General features: G+C 44.8%; 1 protein-coding gene across 2 annotated transcripts in view; it reads left to right on the top strand.

Annotated features, from left to right (window-relative positions):
- The window catches only part of rfc4 (replication factor C (activator 1) 4), a 37,929-nt gene that overhangs the window by 8,039 nt on the left and 10,899 nt on the right, over nucleotides 1–18,991 (top strand). For both annotated transcript variants that reach the window (XM_087993287.1, XM_087993288.1), the window contains exons 5-6: nucleotides 14,132–14,275; nucleotides 16,639–16,759. In XM_087993287.1, the coding sequence (XP_087849413.1) occupies nucleotides 14,132–14,275; nucleotides 16,639–16,759 (265 nt within the window). The remainder of the gene's footprint in view (nucleotides 1–14,131; nucleotides 14,276–16,638; nucleotides 16,760–18,991) is intronic.

Below are 18,991 nucleotides of genomic sequence, written 5' to 3'. Positions count from 1 at the left end.
TTGTCCAAAAAAATTTGAAGATTACCCAACAAACTGAAAGCCTGAGCATAAAGAAAAGCCAAAGCTTGAAGTTTGTTGTCGGGAGACATGGCCTTATCCAGTCAAAAAGAAACTCAATGCTGTGAATCCAACAGGAGGAAAAGTCAGCAAGTCTGTCATGTCAACATATTGAAACAATGTTATAAGGAGGATGGTCAGGAGACAATGGTATTTAGGGTAGTAAAAGGAGTAGAGAGTGAAATAAAAAATTTTGAAGCAATTTGAGAATGAATCCTCAGTGATCAGGCTGGATAATATGGAGGTGCTTAAAAAGTTAGATGGAATATTATGCTATCTCGTCTAAATCTATTAAGGTGACTCACGCTCTTACAGACTCATAAGGTGATTTGAGTAAATAGGTCAGGGAAAGTATCTTTGGCCATGTTAATGCAAGGGATGTGCTATCATAAACAACATTGTTACAGATTCTGGATCAGTGGTGCTGGAAGAGCACAGCAATTCAGGCAGCATCCGAGGACAGGCAAAATCGACGTTTCGGGCAAAAGCAGTCAACATAGAGAAGTTAGCCCATGAGGGAAGAGATTAGATTCATGACTGTACGTGTTTTTTTTTAAATTGTTGTCAGAAATTAAAACTGTTTTAAAATCAGGAATTTGCAAGGATTGCTACATGTTTTGAAAAGCAAGTAACCTGGTGCTCCTGGCAGCACTATTTCAGCAGCTGATTGAACAGGCACTAATTGATGTGTTAGTAGTCAAACTGGAGTTGAGGTCATCGTTTACAGATGGAGCTTTGGTTGGCATCAAGAATGTTATCCGTCTGTGAACCAGTGACTCATGATTGATGGCAAGGGTGTTTTGCCTGCCTACAGCTGTGTGATTGGCTGTCTTATAACTGAACAGTTTGAGACTGGGCACGAGATGTAGAGAAGTGATCAGATCCCACCTGCCGAGGAGCTGTCTCTCAGTTCTCTGCAATCAAAACCCACTTTAAACCTGAAGAATGCCAGTTTATCTGTCCTACAGGAGGTGCTGTAGGCTGTAATATTTAACCAATAAGTTGGAGACTTTCTATAGGAGAACAGGCCACTCTGTGCATCTTTCAAATCAATGGAAGCATTCGGAAAAGGCAAACCAAGAAGAAACCTTCTGATCAGCAAGGACCAGCTGAACAGATCATTTAAAAAAAGTCTCCTGAACTGTGTTTCCAGTTTTCTGCTCTATTCCTTTTATATTTTTATTCTTGTCGGTGTCTGTATTGTCTGTTTAAGGGGATTAGAGTTTTAATTAGTAGTGTTACATGTTGAGGGTTATAACTGTTTACCTGTATCTAGAGTCTAATTATTTGTACTAAATGATAACTCTTGTTATGTACAGAAACCTAATCTATGTTCTTGATCAACCTGGGTCTGGAAATTGGGAGAAGTAAAGTCAGAGTAATACAACAGAGAAACAGACCCTTCAGTCCAACTTATCCACACTGACCAGACACTCCAATCTGACCTGGTCCCATTTGCCCACATGCCTCTAAACACTTTGATTCATATGACAGATGTCTTTTGAATGTTGTGGTTATACCTCTCCCCACCACTTTGGCAGTTCGTTCCATGCACGTACCATCCTCTGTGTGAAGAATTTACCCCTCAGGTCCTTTTTAAGTCTTTCACCTCTCACTTTAAAAATATGCTCTCCAGTTTTGGACTCCCCCACTCTAGGACCAAGATCTTAGCTATTCACCCTATCCATGACTGTCATGATTTTATAAATCTTTATAAGATTGTCCTTCAGCCCCTGACTCTCCAGAGAAAAAGGCCTCTGCTTGTTTAGCCTCTCCCTGTTACTCAAACCTATCAGTCCTGGCGACATCCTTGTAAATCCTCTCAAGTTTAACGGCATCCTTCCTGTAGAAAGGCGAACTGATTGCAGTATTCTAACGGCGGCCTCACCAATGGCCTGTACAGCTGCAAAGTGACTTCCCAACTCCGACACTGAATGTTCTGATCAGTGAAGGCAAATTGGGTATTTCTGCATACTTTATAAGTCTTAACTGTTAGGATGACTGGGAAAGCAGGATTAATTGTCCACGTGATCCCAATGTGTCATGCCATGATTGACAATGACATTACTGAGTTGAGTCACAGTAACTGGAGCTCACAGTGATGTATCACAGTGGTTGTGTATAGTTTATTGCATAGTCCATGTGCATGAGTAGATTCATAGCATATTTCACAATTGGAGGACTGTATTGAGAAGACTGGGAATGTACAGTTCATTATGAAAAGACTTGTCAAAGGGATATTGGCAAGTTCCAAAAATAGCAAGGGGCTTCTGGAATACTTACCTGTTAAATAATATCCTCATCACAGAGCGAATGCAGTGAAGGATGACCAGACTGGTGCTGGGCTGACAGGTTTGTTATATGAGCAAAGATTGTGTAAGCTGGGCCTGCATTCACTGGAGTTGAGAAGAATGAGAACGGATCTCAGTGAAACATATAAAACTCTGACAGGGCTGGACCAACTGGAGGCAGGGATGATGTTTCCCCTGGCTGGGATTTCTAAAGCAAAGGGCCAAAGTCTTAGGGGACAGGACAGGCCACTTTGTACTGGGACCTGGGGTAATTTCTTTACTCAGCGGCTGATGAACTTAGGGAATTGTTGACCATGTAAGGTTGTGGAGGCCAAGGAAGGGAATATAAATAAGAACAAAATGGACGGGGAAAGAGCAGCAGTACGATGTGGAAATACAGGATTAGTCATTATTATATTGAATGAAGGAGTGAGTTCAGTGGGCTGAAGGATCTACTCCAGCTCCTATTTTGTATGTTTCTATGATTAATGTCTTCAAGGGTTGCGGAGAGTGTAGTAAAAGTGCACTGAGGAGATGGTCAGACATGAACTGGAATGGGGGATGGGTGGGGGGAAGGTTCAGTGGGTTGAATGGTCTCTTCCTTTCTGTGTAGTCTGTGGGAAAGCTCTGTAAATGTTGTAACGAGCTCTGAGGGTGGCATGGGTAAATCAGTGGTTAGCACTGCACCCTCACAGCGCCAAGGACCCAGGTTCAATTCCCTCCTCAGGCGACTTGTCTGTGTGGAGTTTGCACATTCTCCTCGTGTCTGCGTGGGTTTCTCTGGGTGCTCCGGTTTCCTCCCACAGTGCAAAAGATGTGCAAGTCAGGTAAATTGGCCATAGTGTTGGGTGCATTAGTCAGGGGGTAATGAGTCTGGGTGGGTTAATCTTCGGAGGGTCGGTGTGGACTGTTGGGCCGAAGGGCCTATTTCCACACTGTAGGGAATCTAATCTAATCTAATCTATGTTAGGAAGGAGGTTTTCTCAGGGTGGACAAGACTGGGTTTGTCGTTCTCTTCCTGAAGTACAGGTTGGTGCCTGGTATTCTGTTCAGTTTCATCCTTTTAGACCTCGGAGCAGTTTGATTCAGTAATTTCAGAGGGCATTTAGAGTTAGTGATACTTCTGTGTGTCAGGAGTCACTTTCAGACCAGACCAGGAAAGGATGACCGATTTACTTCCGAAAAGCACATTAAGGAAGCGAGTTGGTGCTTACAATCGGCATTTGTTTAAAGGTTACTATTACAGAGATCAAATTTCAAATCTCAATATTTTAATCATTGTTTTTAACTTCCACCAGCTGCCAGAGCATTAGCCTGGTCTGAATTAGTAATCCAGTGACATTTCCACAACAGCACCATCTTCACAAGGGGACCTATCGGAAACCACATTGAACAGGTCATTTCAATGTAGGTGCTGCCTAACAGTTCTGTCAAAGAGCACTTCTACCAATTTGACTATCATAGTTGGTAATTGATCATTTTGGAGTTATCCTCCGCTTGGAGAACTGAGCATAACTGGGCCATTTCCCAACTGGTCAAGCAGATAGAATCATAGAGATGTACAGCATGGAAACAGACCCTTCGGTCCAACACGTCCATACTGACCAGATATCCTAACCCAATCTAGTCCCACCTGCCAGCACCCGGTCCATATCCCTCCAAACCCTTCCTATTCATATACCCATCCAAATGCCTCTTAAATGTTGCAATTGTACCAGCCTCCACCACGTCCTCTGGCAGCTCATTCCATACACGTACCACCCTCTGCATGAAAAGGTCTCTTTTATATCTTTTCCCTCTCACCCTAAACCTATGCCCTCTAATTCTGGACTTCCTGACCCCAGGGAAAAGACTTTGCCTATTTATCCTATCCATGCCCTTCATAATTTTGTAAACCTCTATATAAGGTCACCCCTCAGCCTCCGACGCTCCAAGGAAAACAGCCCCAGCCTGTTCAGCCTCTCCCTGTAGCTCAGATCCTCCAACCCTGGTAACATCCTTGTAAATCTTTTCTGAACCCTTAAGTTTCACAACATCTTTCCAATAGGAAGGAGACCAGAATTGCACACAATCTTCCAACAGTGGCCTAACCAATGTCCTGTACAGCCGCAACATGACCTCCCAACTCCTGTACTCAATACTCTGACCAATAAAGGAAAGCATACCAAATGCCTTCTTCACTATCCTATCTATCTGCGACTCCACTTTCAAGGAGCTATGAACCTGCACTCCAAGGTCTCTTTGTTCAGCAACACTCCCTAGGACCTTAACATTAAGTGTATAAGTCCTGCTAAGATTTGCTTTCCCAAAATGCAGCACCTCGCATTTATCTGAATTAAACTCCATCTGCCACTTCTCAGCCTATTGGCCCATCTGGTCAAGATCCTGTTGTAATCTGAGGTAACCCTGAGGTAATCTTCGCTGTCCACTACACCTCCAATTTTGGTGTTATCTGCAAACTTACTAACTGTACCTCTTATGCTCGCATCCAAATCATTTATGTAAATGACAAAAAGTAGAGGGCCCAGCACCAATCCTTGTGGCACTCCATTGGTCACAGGCCTCCAGTCTGAAAAACAACCCTCCACCACCACCCTCTGTCTTCTACCTTTGAGCCAGTTCTGTATCAAAATGGCTAGTTCTCCCTGTGTTCCGTTAGATCTAACCTTGCTAATCAGTCTCCCATGAGGAACCTTGTCAAACGCCTTACTGAAGTCCATATAGATCACATCTACTGCTCTGTCCCCATCAATCTTTGTTACTTCATCAAAAAACTCAATCAAGTTTGTGAGACATGATTTCCCACGCACAAAGCCATGTTGACTATCGCGAATCAGTCCTTGCCTTTCCAAATACATGTACATCCTGTCCCTCAGGATTCCCTCCAACAACTTGCCCACCACCGACGTCAGGCTCACTGGTCTATAGTTCCCTGGCTTGTCCTTACCATCCTTCTTAAACAGTGGCACCACGATTGCCAACCTCCAGTCTTTCGGCACCTCACCTGTGACTATCAATGATACAAATATCTCAGCAAGAGGCCCAGCAATCACTTCTCTAGCTTCCCACAGAGTTCTCGGGTACACCTGATCAGGTCCTGGGGATTTATCCACATTTAACCATTTCAAGACATCCAGCACTTCCTCCTCTGTAATCTGGACATTTTGCAAGATGTCACCATCTGTTTCCCTACAGTCTATATCTTCTATATCCTTTTCCACAGTAAATACTGATGCAAAATATTCATTTTAGTATCTCCCCCATTTTCTGTGGTTCCACACAAAGGCAGCCTTGCTGATCTTTGAGGGGCCCTATTCTCTCGCTAGTTACCCTTTTGTCCATAATATATTTGTAAAAACCCTTTGAATTCTCCTTAATTCTATTTGCCAAAGCTGTCTCATGTCCCCGTTTTGCCCTCCTGATTTCCCTCTTAATTATACTCCTACTTTCTTTATACTCTTCTAAGGATTCACTCAATCTATCCTGTCTACGCCTGATATATGCTTCCTTCTTTTTCTTAACCAAACCTTCAATTTCTTTAGTCCTCCAGCATTCCCTATAGTTACCAGCCTTCCCTTTCACCCTGACAGGAATATACATTCTCTGGATTCTTGTTATCTAATTTCTGAAGGCTTCCCATTTTCCAGCAGTCCCTTTACCTGCGAACATCTGCCTCCAATCAGCTTTTGAAAGTTCTTGCCTAATACCGTCAAAATTGGCCTTTCTCCGATTTAGAACTTCAACTTTTAGATCTGGTCTATCCTTTTCCATCAGTTTTTTAAATCTAATAGAATTATGGTCACTGGCCCCAAAGTGCTCCCTAACTGACACCTCAGTCACCTGTCCTGCCTTATTTCCCAAGAGTAGGTCAAGTTTTGCACCTTCTCTAGTAGGTACATTCACATACTGAATCAGAAAATTGTCTTGTACACACTTAACAAATTCCTCTCCATCTAAACCTTTAACACTATGGCAGTCCCAGTTGATGTTTGGAAAGTTAAAATCCCCTACCATAACCACCCTATTATTCTTACAGATAGCTGAGATCTCCTGACAAGTTTGTTTCTCAATTTCCCTCTGACTATTGGGGGGTTTATAATACAATTCCAATAAGGTGATCATCCCTTTCTTATTTCTCAGTTCCACCCAAATAACTTACCTGGATGTATTTCCGGGAATATCCTCCCTTAGCACAGCTGCAATGTTATCCCTTATCAAAAATGCCATTCCCCCTCCTCTTTTGCCTCCCTTTCTATCCTTCCTGTAGCATTAGTATCCTGGAATATTCAGCTGCCAGTCCTGCCTATCCCTGAGCCATGTTTCTGTAATTGCTATGATATCCCAGTCCCATGTTCCTAACCATGCCCTGAGATCATCTGCCTTCCCTGTTAGGCCCCTTGCATTGAAATAAATGCAGTTTAATTTATTAGTCCTACCTTGTCCCTGCCTGACCTGACTCACTTCTGTTCTCAGCTGTATCCGTCTCAGATCGATCTCTTTCCTCACTATCTCCCTGGGTCCCACCCCCCCTACCTTACTAATTTAAATCCTCCCAAGCAGTTCTAGCAAATGTCAGAGTTGGAGCTGTCTTGAAACAGCTTGCCCAGGGGCACAGCTTGCTGTGCACTTCAAGTCTTCAGGCCGATTGTCGGAATGTTGTCAGGCCCTGTAGTCATTGTTATATCCACTGTGTTGAGCTGTTTCTTGACGTATTAGGGGGGTGGTCCAGAGGAAGTTCATAAGGTTGGTCACAGGAGGCATATGAGGAGCAGTTCAGGATTTCTGGTTGGGCGTGGTTGTGGGTTTGGGTGAATTTCTGCAGTGCATCTTTGCCTGTGAAATGTTTGATACTTCAACCAATTTATTATTCATAACAATGTGTTTACCCAAGTACTCTTCTTCACGACAAACAAAGGATTGTGGTTCAAACTTAGTTTTATTAAAACACTCTTAAGTTAAAGAAATGGCTCTTACACAACAACTTAATATTTTGCCCAAATTAGGCTGACTGCCTGCTATGATTGAGCTGCTAGGTCCAATTTACTGAGCTCCGTCAAGGGGTGCACTCGGGGTCATCTTGGTATAAAGATAGGTCTCAGTCAGAGTCTTCACTGGCTGAATCTTTGCTGAGGGAATGGCCGGCAGGCATCCCTTTTTATTCCCCCTTTATGAACGGGCAGCACGGTGGCACAGTGGTTAGCATTGCTGCCTCACAGCGCCAGAGATCTGGGTTCAATTCCCGCCTCAGGCGACTGACTGTGTGGAGTTTGCACATTCTCCTCGTGTCTCCGTGGGTTTCCTCCGGGTGCTCCGGTTTCCTCCCACAGTCTAAAAATGTGCAGGTTAGGTGAATTGGCCATGCTCAATTGCCCATAGTGTTAGGTGAAGGGGTAAATGTAGGGGAATGGGTCTGGGTGGGTTGCGCTTCAGCGGGTCAGTGTGGATGTGTTGGGCCAAAGGGCCTGTTTCCACACTGTAAGTAATCTAATCTAAAAAAAACCCTTCTGGAATGTTCTCTTCAGCTAGTGGGGGTCACGGGGCAGATGTCACAGTGCCCAGTGAGAGTTATCCCAGGTTTATCCATCCACTTTCCAAGATCTGATTGCTCCATGGTGCCAGTGGGTCTGGCCAAGATACACCAACAGACTCTCTCCTTATTGTTATGGATGAATGAGTTCCAGCTCATTATAATTCTCCCATTGCTCAATAGCACGACAGGGTTAGGCTGACCCTTGCTTGCGAGGAGGCAACTGAGGACTGCAGATGCTGGAGATCAGAGTCAAGAGTGTGGTGCTGGAAAAGCACAGCAGGTCAGGCAGCATCTGAGGAGCAGGAAAATCAACGTTTCGGGTATAAGCCCTTCATCAGGAAGGATGATCCTTGCTTGCATTTGACCTGTGGTAACCTTGGCCTCTTTGCATTCTGTCAGACCTTGCACAAGTTATTTAGCCAATTTTATAATGCGCCTAGCTGCTATGGCCCCAGGTTACTATCTTGTAGATACACACAGCTGTGGCGTGAGTGTTACTTGCCACATGTCAGCCCAAGTCTGGATATTGCTCAGATCTTGTTGCATTTGGACATGGACTGTTTCAGTACCTGAGGAGTCGTGAATGGTGCTAAACATTGTGCAAACATAAGGTCAGAAATGGGGACCATTTATGGAGGGAAGGTCATTGATGAAGCAGCTGAAGATGGTTGGGCCTAGGACATTACCCTGAGGAACTCCTGCAAAGATGGCCTGGAGCTGAGATGACTGACCTCCAACAACCACAGCTATCTTCCAATGTGTCAGGTATGACTCCAGCCAGCTGAGTGTTTGCCCCCTGATTCCAGTTTTGCTAGGGCTCCTTGATGCTACACTCAGTCAAATGCAGCCTTGATGTTGAGGGCTGTCCTTCTCCCCTCCCCTCTGGAATTCAGCTCTTTTGTCCATGTTTGACCCATGGCTGTAATGAGGTCAGGAGCTGAGTGACCCTGGAGGAACCCAAACTGGGCGTCACTGAGTAGGTTACTGCTGAGCAGGTGCTGCTTGATTGCATTGTTGATGACACCTTCCATCACCTTATTGATGATCGAGAGTAGACCAATGAGATGGTAATTGTCTGGGTTGGATTTGTCCTACTTTTTTATGGACAGGAGATACCTGGGCAATATTCCATATTGTCAGGTAGATGCCAGTGTTGTAGCTGTACTGGAACAGCTTGGCTACGGGAGCAGCAAGTTCTGGAGCACAAGTCTTCAGTAATAATGTTGGAATGTTGTCAGGCCCCATAGTCTTTACAGTATCCAGAGCCTCTAATTTTTGTTGATATCACATGGAGTGAATCGGATTGGCTGGAGACTGGACTCTGTGATGCTGGGGAGCACCGGAAGAGGCCGAAATGGATCATTCACTTGGCACATCTGGCTCAAGATTGCTGCGAAAGCTTCAGCCTTATCTTTTACATCGATATGTTGGGCTCTTCCATCTTTGAAGATGGGGGTATTTGTGGAGCTGCCTTCTCCATTGAGTTGTTTAATTGTCCACCACCATTCATAACTGGGTGTGGCAGGACTGCAGAGCTTCGATTTGATCCTTTGGTTGTGTGATCTGTCTATCACTTGCTGCTTATGCTTTTGGCATGTATGTTTGGAAGCTTCACCAGGTTGACACCTCATCCTCAGGTATGTCTGGTGCTATTCCTGCACTCCCTATTGAACCATGCTTGATTCCCGGCCTCATTGTAATGGTTGACTGGGGATATGCTGGGCCATGAGGTTACAGATTGTGCTGGAGTACAATTCAACTACTGTTGATGGCCCAGTCTTGAGTTGCTAGATCTGTTTGAAGTCTGTCCCATTTAGCACAGTGATAGTGCCACACAGCACGATGGAGGATGTTCTCATTGTGAAGGTGGGAACTTGTCTCCACAAGGACTGTGCAGTGGTCACTCTTACCAATACTGTCTTGGAGAGATGCATCTGGTAAGGATGAGGTCAAATATGTTTTTCCCTCCTGTTGGTTCCCCCACCACCTGCCACAGACCCAGTCAAGGAGCTATGTCCTTTAGGACCCGACCAGCTCGATCAATAGTGCTGCTACTGAGCCACTCTTGGTGGTAGGCACTGAATTCCCCCACCCAGAGTACATTTAGTGCTCTTGCCATCTCAGTGCTTCCTCTGAGTGTTGCTCAACATGGAGATGTACTGATTCATCAGCTGAGGGAGGATGGTGTGTGGTGATCAGCAGGAGGTTTCCTTGCCCGTGTTTAGCCTGAAGCCATGAGACTTCATGGGGTCCGGAGTCAATGGTGAGGACTCCCAGGGCAACTCCCTCCTGGCTGTATCCCACCTTGCCACCACTTCTGCTGGGATGTCTTGTCAGTGGGACAGGACATGTCCAGGGATGGTGAAGGTGGGATCTGGGACATTGTCTGTAAGGTATGATACTGTGAGTATGACTGTGCTCGGCTGTTACCTGACTGTTTGTTTGTGAGACAGCTCTCCCAGTGTTGGCACTAGCCCACAGATGTTAGGCAGGAGGACTTTGCAGGGTCAGCAGGTCTGTTTCTGCCGTTTGTCTTTTCCAGTGTCAAGGTTAATGCCAGGTGGTCTGTCTGGTTTCATTTATTTCTTGAGACTTTGGAACGATTGATACAACCGAATGGTTTGCTAGGCCATTTCAGAGGGCAGTTGAGAGTCACCACATTGCAGAAACGTATGTAGGCCATTAGTGAACCAGGTAGGTTTTTCCGATAATTGACAATGGATTCATGGTCATCATTAGACTCCTAATTCCAGATTTTTATTGAATTTAAATTCTGCCATCTGCTGTGGCAGGATTTGAATCCAGGCCTCAAAGACGTTATCTGAGTCTCTGGATTAACAGTCCAGTGATAATACCACTAGACCATCACTTACCCTAAAGTTAGGATGAGATGATGTGTTCCCTGTGGGAAAACTAGAACTAGGGGACAGAATATAAGAATAAAAATAAGGCATTTCCAATTTAAGACCAAGGCAGAGAGGAATTTTTCTTTGTCTGAAGGTTGTGGATTTTTGGAACTCTCTCCTGCAGCGACAGTTGAAGTAGTGTAAGTGGATTCTTTTGAGGGAGAGGCAGATACGTTCCAGACTAATGGGGGAAGTGTCAGGTTATCAAGGCTGGACAGGAATGTGGAGTTCAGGCTGCAGCTGGATTGACCAATATCTTGCTGATTGGTCTAATCCTCTTCCTGATTTGTATGTGGCTCAACAAGGAAAGATAATAGATTCTCTACAGTGTGGAAACAGGCCCTTCGGCCCAACCGACCCTCCGAAGAGTAACCCACCCAGACCCATTTCCCTCCGAATGATGCACCCAACACTATGGGCAATTTAGCATGGCCAATTCACCTGACCTGCACTTCTTTGTGACTGTGGGAGGAAACTGGAGCACCCAGGGGAAACCCACACAGACACGGGGAGAATGTGCAAACTCCACACAGTCACCCGAGGCTAGAATTGAACCTGGGACCTGGTGCTGTGAGGCAGCAGTGCTAACCACTGAGCCACCGTGCCACCCCATTAGTTTGAAAGAAACTGCCGACAAATCTGTAGATTAATGGTAAGCCAGAGACTGTTATGTTGTTGGTAAATATGGACTATCAGATGATGGAAGTTAGAATTTCACTGTTTAGCTCATGTCAAAGAGTTTGGGAGAAAGTTGGAACAGGGACTGGGTTGGATGATCAGACATATGGGAGAAGGCTTGAGGGCCGAATGGCCTACACCTACCCCTATTTTCTATGTTTGTTTATTCACAGGAGTTTAGAAGAATGACAGAAGATCTCATATAAGCCTGTAAAATTCTAACAGACTTAAACAGGTTAGATAAAGGAAAAAATGGAAATTGCTGGAAAAACTCAACAGGTTTGGCATCATCTGTGGAGAGATAGCAGAGTTAATGGTTCAGGTCCAGTGACCTTTCTTCAGCAGGGTCCTGATCTGTCCTGATCGCCTGCCCTGATGTTTAACATGGTCATCTCGGTTGAAGCAGATTCAGTGATGGAAAGGGAATTCCACTGAGCAATGGAAAGGGAATCAAAAATGTTCTGAGGAAGGGTTACCCCTGCTTCCTCTTCACAGATGCTGCCAGACCTACTGAGCTTTTCTAGCAATTTCAGTTTTTGTTTCTGATTTCCAGCATCTGCCATTCTTTCATTTTTCTTTTGTGAAAATGTAGGAACGATGTTCCTGATGACTGGGGTGTCCAGAACCAGGGGTCACAGCCTGAGGAATACAGGGCAGGTAATTTTGGACTGAGATGAGAAGTGTTTTAGAACATAGGACAATATAGCGCAGAACAGACCCTTCGGCCCTCGATATGCCGACTTGTGAACTAATCTAAGCCCATCCCCTTACACTGTCCCATCATCATCCATGTGCTTATGCAAGGATTGTTTAAATGCCCCTAATGTGGCTGAGTTAACTACGTTGGCAGGCAGGGCATTCCACACCCTTACCACTCTGAGTAAAGAACCTGCCTCTGACATCTGTCTTAAATCTATCACCCTAAATTTGTAGCTATACCCCTTCGTACACACTGACGTCATCATCCTAGGAAAAAGACTCTTACTGTCCACCCTATCTAATCTCTGATCATCTTGTATGTCTCTATCAAATCCTCTCTTAACCTTCTTCTTTCCAATCAGAACAGACCAATGTCCCTCAGCCTTTCTCATAAGACCTTCCCTCCAGACCAGGCAACATCCTGGTAAATCTCCTCTGCACCTTTTCCAATGCTTCCACATCCTTCCTGTAATGGGACGACCCGAACTGTACACAGTATTCCAAGTGTGTCCGCACTAGCGTTTTGTATAGTTGCAGCGTGATATTGCGGCTCCGGAACTCAATCCCCCTACCAATGAAGCCTAACACACTGTATGCCTTCTTAACAGTACTATTAACCTGGGTGACAACTTTCAGGGATCTATGTACATGGTCTCCAAGATCCCTCTGCGCATCCACACTACCAAGAATCTTTTAGTTGACCCGGTATTCTGCCTTCCTGTTATTCTTCCTAAAGTGAATCACCTCACATTTATCTGCATTGAACTCCATTTGCCACCTCCCAGCCCAATCCTGCAGTTTATCCAAGTCCCCCTGCAACATTCTTCCACACTGTTCACTACTCCACCAACTTTAGTCTCATCTGCAAACTTACTAACCCATCCACCTATGCCTGACAAACAGCAGTGGTCCCAAAACAGATCCTTGTGACACACCACTAGTGACCGGACTCCAGGCTGAATATTTTCCAACAACCACCACTCGCCTTCTTACTGAAAGCCATTTTCTAATCCAAACTGCTAAATCACCCTCAATCCCATGCCTCTGCATTTTCTCCAACAGCCTACCATGTGGATCCTTATCAAAGGCTTTACTGAAGTCCATACACACCACATCAACTGCCCCACCCTGATCCACATGCTTGGTCACCTTCTCAAAAAACTCAGAGTTTTGTGAGACATGACCTGCCCTTGACGAAACCATGTTGACTATCTGAAATCAAATTGTTGCTTGCTAGATGATTGTAAATCCTATCTCTTATAATCCTTTCCAAAACCTTTCCTACAACAGATGTAAGGCTCACTGGTCTATAATTACCTGGGTCTTCTCTACTGCCCTTGAGCAAGGGCACAACATTTTGCAATCCTCAAGTCCTCTGGTACAAAACCTGTAGACAATGACAACTCAAAGATCAAAGCCAAAGGCTCCAACACCACCTCCCTAGCTTCCCAGGGAATCCTTGGATAAATCCCTTCCGGCACCCAGAGGATTTGTCTACTTTCACTCCTTCTAGAATTGATGACACCTCCTCCTTAGTAACCTCGATCCTTTCTAGTCTAATACCTGGTATCTCATTCTTCTCCTCGACAATATTACCCTTTTCCTGAATGACAACCGATGAGAAATATTCGTTTAGCACCTCTCCGATCTCCACAGGGTCCACACTCAACTTCCCATTTCTGTCTTTGACTGGCCCTATTCCTACCCTAGTCATCCTTTTATTCCTCACATACCTATTTTCACCCAGAGAGTGGGGAGCCTGTGGAATTCTCTGTCTCAGAGAGCAGTTGAGGCCAAAACATTGAATGTTTTCAAGAAGGAGTTAGGACAGAAGGGATCAAAGTCAATGGGAGAGAGTGGGAACAAGCTTTTGGAGCTAGAGTAAGTGACTCCTTTGTACGTTTTTCTGAATGTAATCCAGTTTGTAGACCTCTTCCTTAGGCAATTGCAATCTTTGTTATTTCTTCCAGTGGAAAGCCTGCTCCACCGTTTAAAATTGTCATCTTAGATGAAGCCGATTCCATGACGAATGCTGCACAAGCTGCTCTTCGCCGGACAATGGAAAGAGAATCGAAAACCACCCGCTTCTGCCTCATCTGTAACTACATCAGCAGGTGGGAGACTGGCAACTATCTAAAGGCCACAATATTCGATTCCGTTTCATATCACACTAGGCCATAGGAGAGTTAATTTTGGGTACATTGCTTATTCATTAATGAATTATATATTATTCAATAGAAACATAATATCCTATTGAAGAGATCAAATTTTAAATGACATATGTATTAAAACCATTTTTTGGAATCAAAATAGTTAATTGTACCGAACAGGGTGGGCGGCACGGTGGCACAGTGGTTAGCACTGCTGCCTCACAGCGCCAGAGACCTGGGTTCAGTTCCCACCTCAGGCGACTGACTGTGTGGAGTTTGCACACTCTCCCCGTGTCTGCGTGGGTTTCCTCCGGGTGCTCCGGTTTCCTTCCACCAGCCCAAAGGTGTGCGGGTCAGGTGAATTGGCCATGCTAAATTGCCCATAGTGTTAGGTAAGGGGTAAATGTAGGGGTATGAGTCTGAGTGGGTTGCGCTTCGGCAGGTAGGTGTGGACTTGTTGGGCCAGAGGGCCTGTTGCCACACTGTAAGTAATCTAATAGAATGACTAGTTTGTCTTAACTACTTTTCAGTCAAGTTTTTTAAATCGAGAATTTGAATGTTGAATATACTAATTGTATATCGTAGGTGGTATGATATTTTAGAGTGCAGAACCCTGCCTTTCAGGCCACTTGATGCAGGCCAGTGTTTATGATCCGCGCAAGCTGCCTCCTGTATCTCTCCATGTAACTGTATCAACATATTCTGACGTTAAATGTTACTAACAGGAGGCACAATATTGAAGCTTTTTGTGTTACATTCAAGTGGCCTAGGATCCAAGAATTAAACTGGAAGATTATTCTTCCAGTCTGTTTCTTGTATTCTAGTCCTGATAAGTACAAGATGAAAAATATTGACTCTCTGGTGTCTCCAGTATTCTCAGAATCCCTACAGTGCGGGAAGAGGATTTCGATCCATTGAGTCTTTACAAATCCTCTGAAGAGCATCCCACTCAGACCCCAGCCCCCATCGTATCCCTGTAACCCTGCATTTGCCGTGGCCAATCCACCTAACCTACGCATCTTTGGAGGAAACTGGAGCACCCAGATGTGGGGAGAATGTGCAAACTCAACACAGCCAGACAGTTGCCCAAGGCTGATATCAAACTCTGGTCTCTGGTGCTGTGAGGGAGCAGTGCTAACCACTGAGCCATCATGCTGCCCCAGGCAATTGTTTAGATTCTTGGGTTCCTCTTCCTTCCATATGTTGATGTAGCTTTTCTTTAAATGTATCTATACTAGTCGCGTCATTTATTATGTCGAATTGAGTTCTACATTCCACTGCTGTAAGGATAAAGAGATTTCTACTGAATTCTGTCAGATTTATTAATGACTGATTTGTTTTGATAGTCTCTAGTTTTGCTTCTCCAGCAGGTGGAAACATCTATAAAACTACCCTGTTCAACTCTTCCATAATCTCCGAGACCTATATGAGCCACCCCTCACTTCGTTTCCAAAATTGTTTTCCAGTTGTGACCTAACAAAGATTTTGTGTACAAGTTTAACAAATTCTTTATTTCAGTTCTCCCTTAGAAATGAGCTGTTATTTTTATTGTGACTTTATTTATTTTGATTTGAATGATTTGTGTATCTTTCACTCCAAGTCTGCTACTCGACATCAGCTGGATGTTCTTTGTTTTTCAAGCAGTTTGAGTTACTTGAGTTAGATTTGCTTGAACCCCTATGTTTTAATTAAAATATAATTGTTGTGTTTGGTTAATTTATTTTGCACATAAATCATCATCTGATGAAGAGGAGTAATCTCCCTGTTGGATAAATGGCATCAGAAGAGATTCCTGTTTCCTAGACTTTGATAAGTTAAAAAAAATTGACCTTTAATTACTGGAGCTTGTAAAAATCTGTTTCTAACAGCAGACAAAATGGGTAATGTTAGACCAGGATTGTAATTCAGCCTGTTTATCTCATTGATCTTGTGTGTATGGGGAATTGGTTTAATTGTTTTCCATAAAATGGAGGAAGTATTTTACCCTCCCCCGACCTGTTATGTTGGTGTGTGAAGTATTGATCCCTGTCTTAGGTGGCAGATATAGCAACTTAAAAATTACGCAGATCAGGTAGTGCAAAATTAATCCCTCACCTTCTGCCTGTTTAATTAAATACAATGGTGAGTTCACACATAGAACACAGAAGATTTGCAGGATAACTGTGTTGCTGTGGAGTGGGATTGTGGAGTCTGTTTTTGTACAATGTTAAGAATGTCAATGGAATATAAAGCTGGCTCCATTGTGACAGTGACATCAAGTCACTGGCAAGAAAGTGTGTACAATTAATCTGTTTGCTCACATGTGATTCTTTTGTCTGTCTTTTCAGGATAATTGAACCACTAACATCTCGATGTTCAAAGTTCCGTTTTAAACCTTTGACTGATGATATACAGCTGAAAAGGTTGCTGGCCATCTGTGCGAAGGAGAATATACAGTGCAGCGATGAAGTAAGTCTCTGGTGTTGTGTGGAATGTTTGGAGTTCAAGTTTTAATCAGAATACCAAATGTAATTTTGACCTGGTTTGGGCCCACTACACTGGCACTATCTTTCTGTTCTGATGACAATAGCACCCCCTTGTCTGCACAGATAATGGGCTACACCCAGGGTGTATGCTGTTTCTGGGTTCAGCGTTGCCTGTTGTAGCTAAAGATGCTGATGCACGAGTGGCATTTCCACAGTGTAGTGTTTTTTTTCATTCAGGGTGTTGCTGTCTAGGCCCAGAATTTTTGCCCATCCCTAATTGGCCAGCGGACAGTTATTGGTCAACCACATTGCTGTGGGTCTGGAGACACATGTAGGTCAGAACAAGTAAGGAGGGCAGTTTCCTTCCCTAAAGGACATTAGTGAACCAGACGGGGTTTTTGCAACAAGCAACAATGGATTCATGGCTATCATTAGATTCATAATTCCAGATTTTTATTGAATTCAAATCCCACCATCTGCTGTGGCAGGATTCAAATTTGGATCTGCAGAACATTCCCTGGGTCTCTGAACTAACAATCTAACAATAGTACCACGAGACCAACTCCTCCCTATCCTGCTGGCCAAATGTTATCTGATGATTTATTTTTACCCCTTCTTGTGAGCTCTCTCTTTTCCATCTGGTTATCTTTCCACCAGCTTTCTATCCACACCAGCCTAAACCATCTCAAACTGCTTTGTACTCCTTGGGGTTGCTTAAGTTTTTGGAAATTTCCTTACGTATTCTTTCTCTCCTGACAGCATGATCTTATATTAAAGCCTACATGAGAATGATTAGAGTCTGTTTTTGCATGCTGACTGATTCTGTGTCCAAGCAACCATTCTCACGGTGAGCTTGCGAGCGCAGATAGTGTGTGGGCCATGGATTAAGTTGTTGGAGCAGCAAGGCTGAGTCTGCTGATGAGTCAGTGTGGTGCTGGAAAAGCACAGCCGGTTAGGCAGCATCTCAGGAGCAGGTGTGTCGATGTTTCGAGCATAACCTCTTCATCAGGAATATGGGGAAGCCCAAGGAGGCTGAGCAATAAATGGGAGGCTGGGTGGAAGGTAGGTGGGAATGCGATAGGTAGGTGAAGGTAGTGGGTCAGAGAGGACGGTGGAGTGGATAGGTGGGAAGAAAGATGGACAGGTAGGACAGGTCAAGAGGGTAGTGCCAAGTTGGAGGGTTGATCTTGGATAAGATGGGGAGATGAGGAAACTGGTGAACTCCACATTGATCCTGTGTGGTTAGAGGGTCCCAAGGTGGAAGATGAGGCATTCTTCCTCCAGGGGTTAGGTGACTAGAATTTGGCGATGGAGGAGGCCCAGGACTTGCATGTACTTAGTGGAGTGGGAGGCGGACTTAAAGTGTTCAGCTACGGGACGGTGGGGTTGTTTAGTGCGTGTGTCCCAGAGATGTTCTCTGAAATGTTCCGCAAGTTGGCATCCTGCCTCCCCAATGTAGAGGAAACCACATCGAGAGCAACGGATACAGTAGTTGACGTGTGTGGAGATGCAGGAAAATCTCTGCTGAATGTGGAAAGATCCTTTGGGGTCTTGGATGGAGGTGAGGGGGGCGGTGTGGGCGCAGGGTTTGCAATTCTTGCAGTGGCAGGGGAAGGTACAGGGAATGGGGTGAAGGCTGGTGGGGGGCGCGGACCTTACAAGGGAGTCACAGAGAGAATGGTCTCTGTGGGATGCAGGTAGGGGTGGGGAGGGAAATATAACTGGTGGTGGAATCAGTTTGCAGGTGGCGGAAATGGAGGATGATATGATGTATACAGAAGTTGTTAGGGTGGAAGGTGAGGACCGGGAGTTCTGTCCTTGATGTGATTGGAGAGGTGGGGTTCAAGGGCGGAGGTGCGGGAAGTGGAGGAGATGCGCTGGAGGGCATCATCGACCACGTGGGAGGGTAATTGCAGTCTTTGAAGAGGGAGGCCATCTGGGGTGTTCTGGGGTAGAATTAGTCCTCCTGGGAGCAGATGTGGCAGAGGCGGAGGAATTGGATGTAATGAATAGTGTGTTTACAGGAGGTGGGGGAGGATGAGGTGCAGTCCAGGCAGCTGTGAGAGTTGATGAGTTTGTAGTAGATGTCTGTGTTGAGTTGGTCGTTGGAAATGGAGATGAAGAGTTCCAGGAAGGGGAGGGAGGTGTCTGAGATGGTCCAGGTGAACTTGAGGTGGAAGGTGTTAGTGAAGTTGATGAACTGTCCAACCTCCCC

This window comes from Chiloscyllium plagiosum, unplaced genomic scaffold, assembly GCF_037043375.1.
Source record: "Chiloscyllium plagiosum isolate Xiang-an unplaced genomic scaffold, Cpla_swu_hap1 HiC_scaffold_13, whole genome shotgun sequence".
NCBI classification, from domain to species: domain Eukaryota; kingdom Metazoa; phylum Chordata; class Chondrichthyes; order Orectolobiformes; family Hemiscylliidae; genus Chiloscyllium; species Chiloscyllium plagiosum.
The sequence above is the reverse complement of the archived record's forward strand: the minus strand, read 5'-3'. Positions and strand labels throughout refer to the sequence as shown.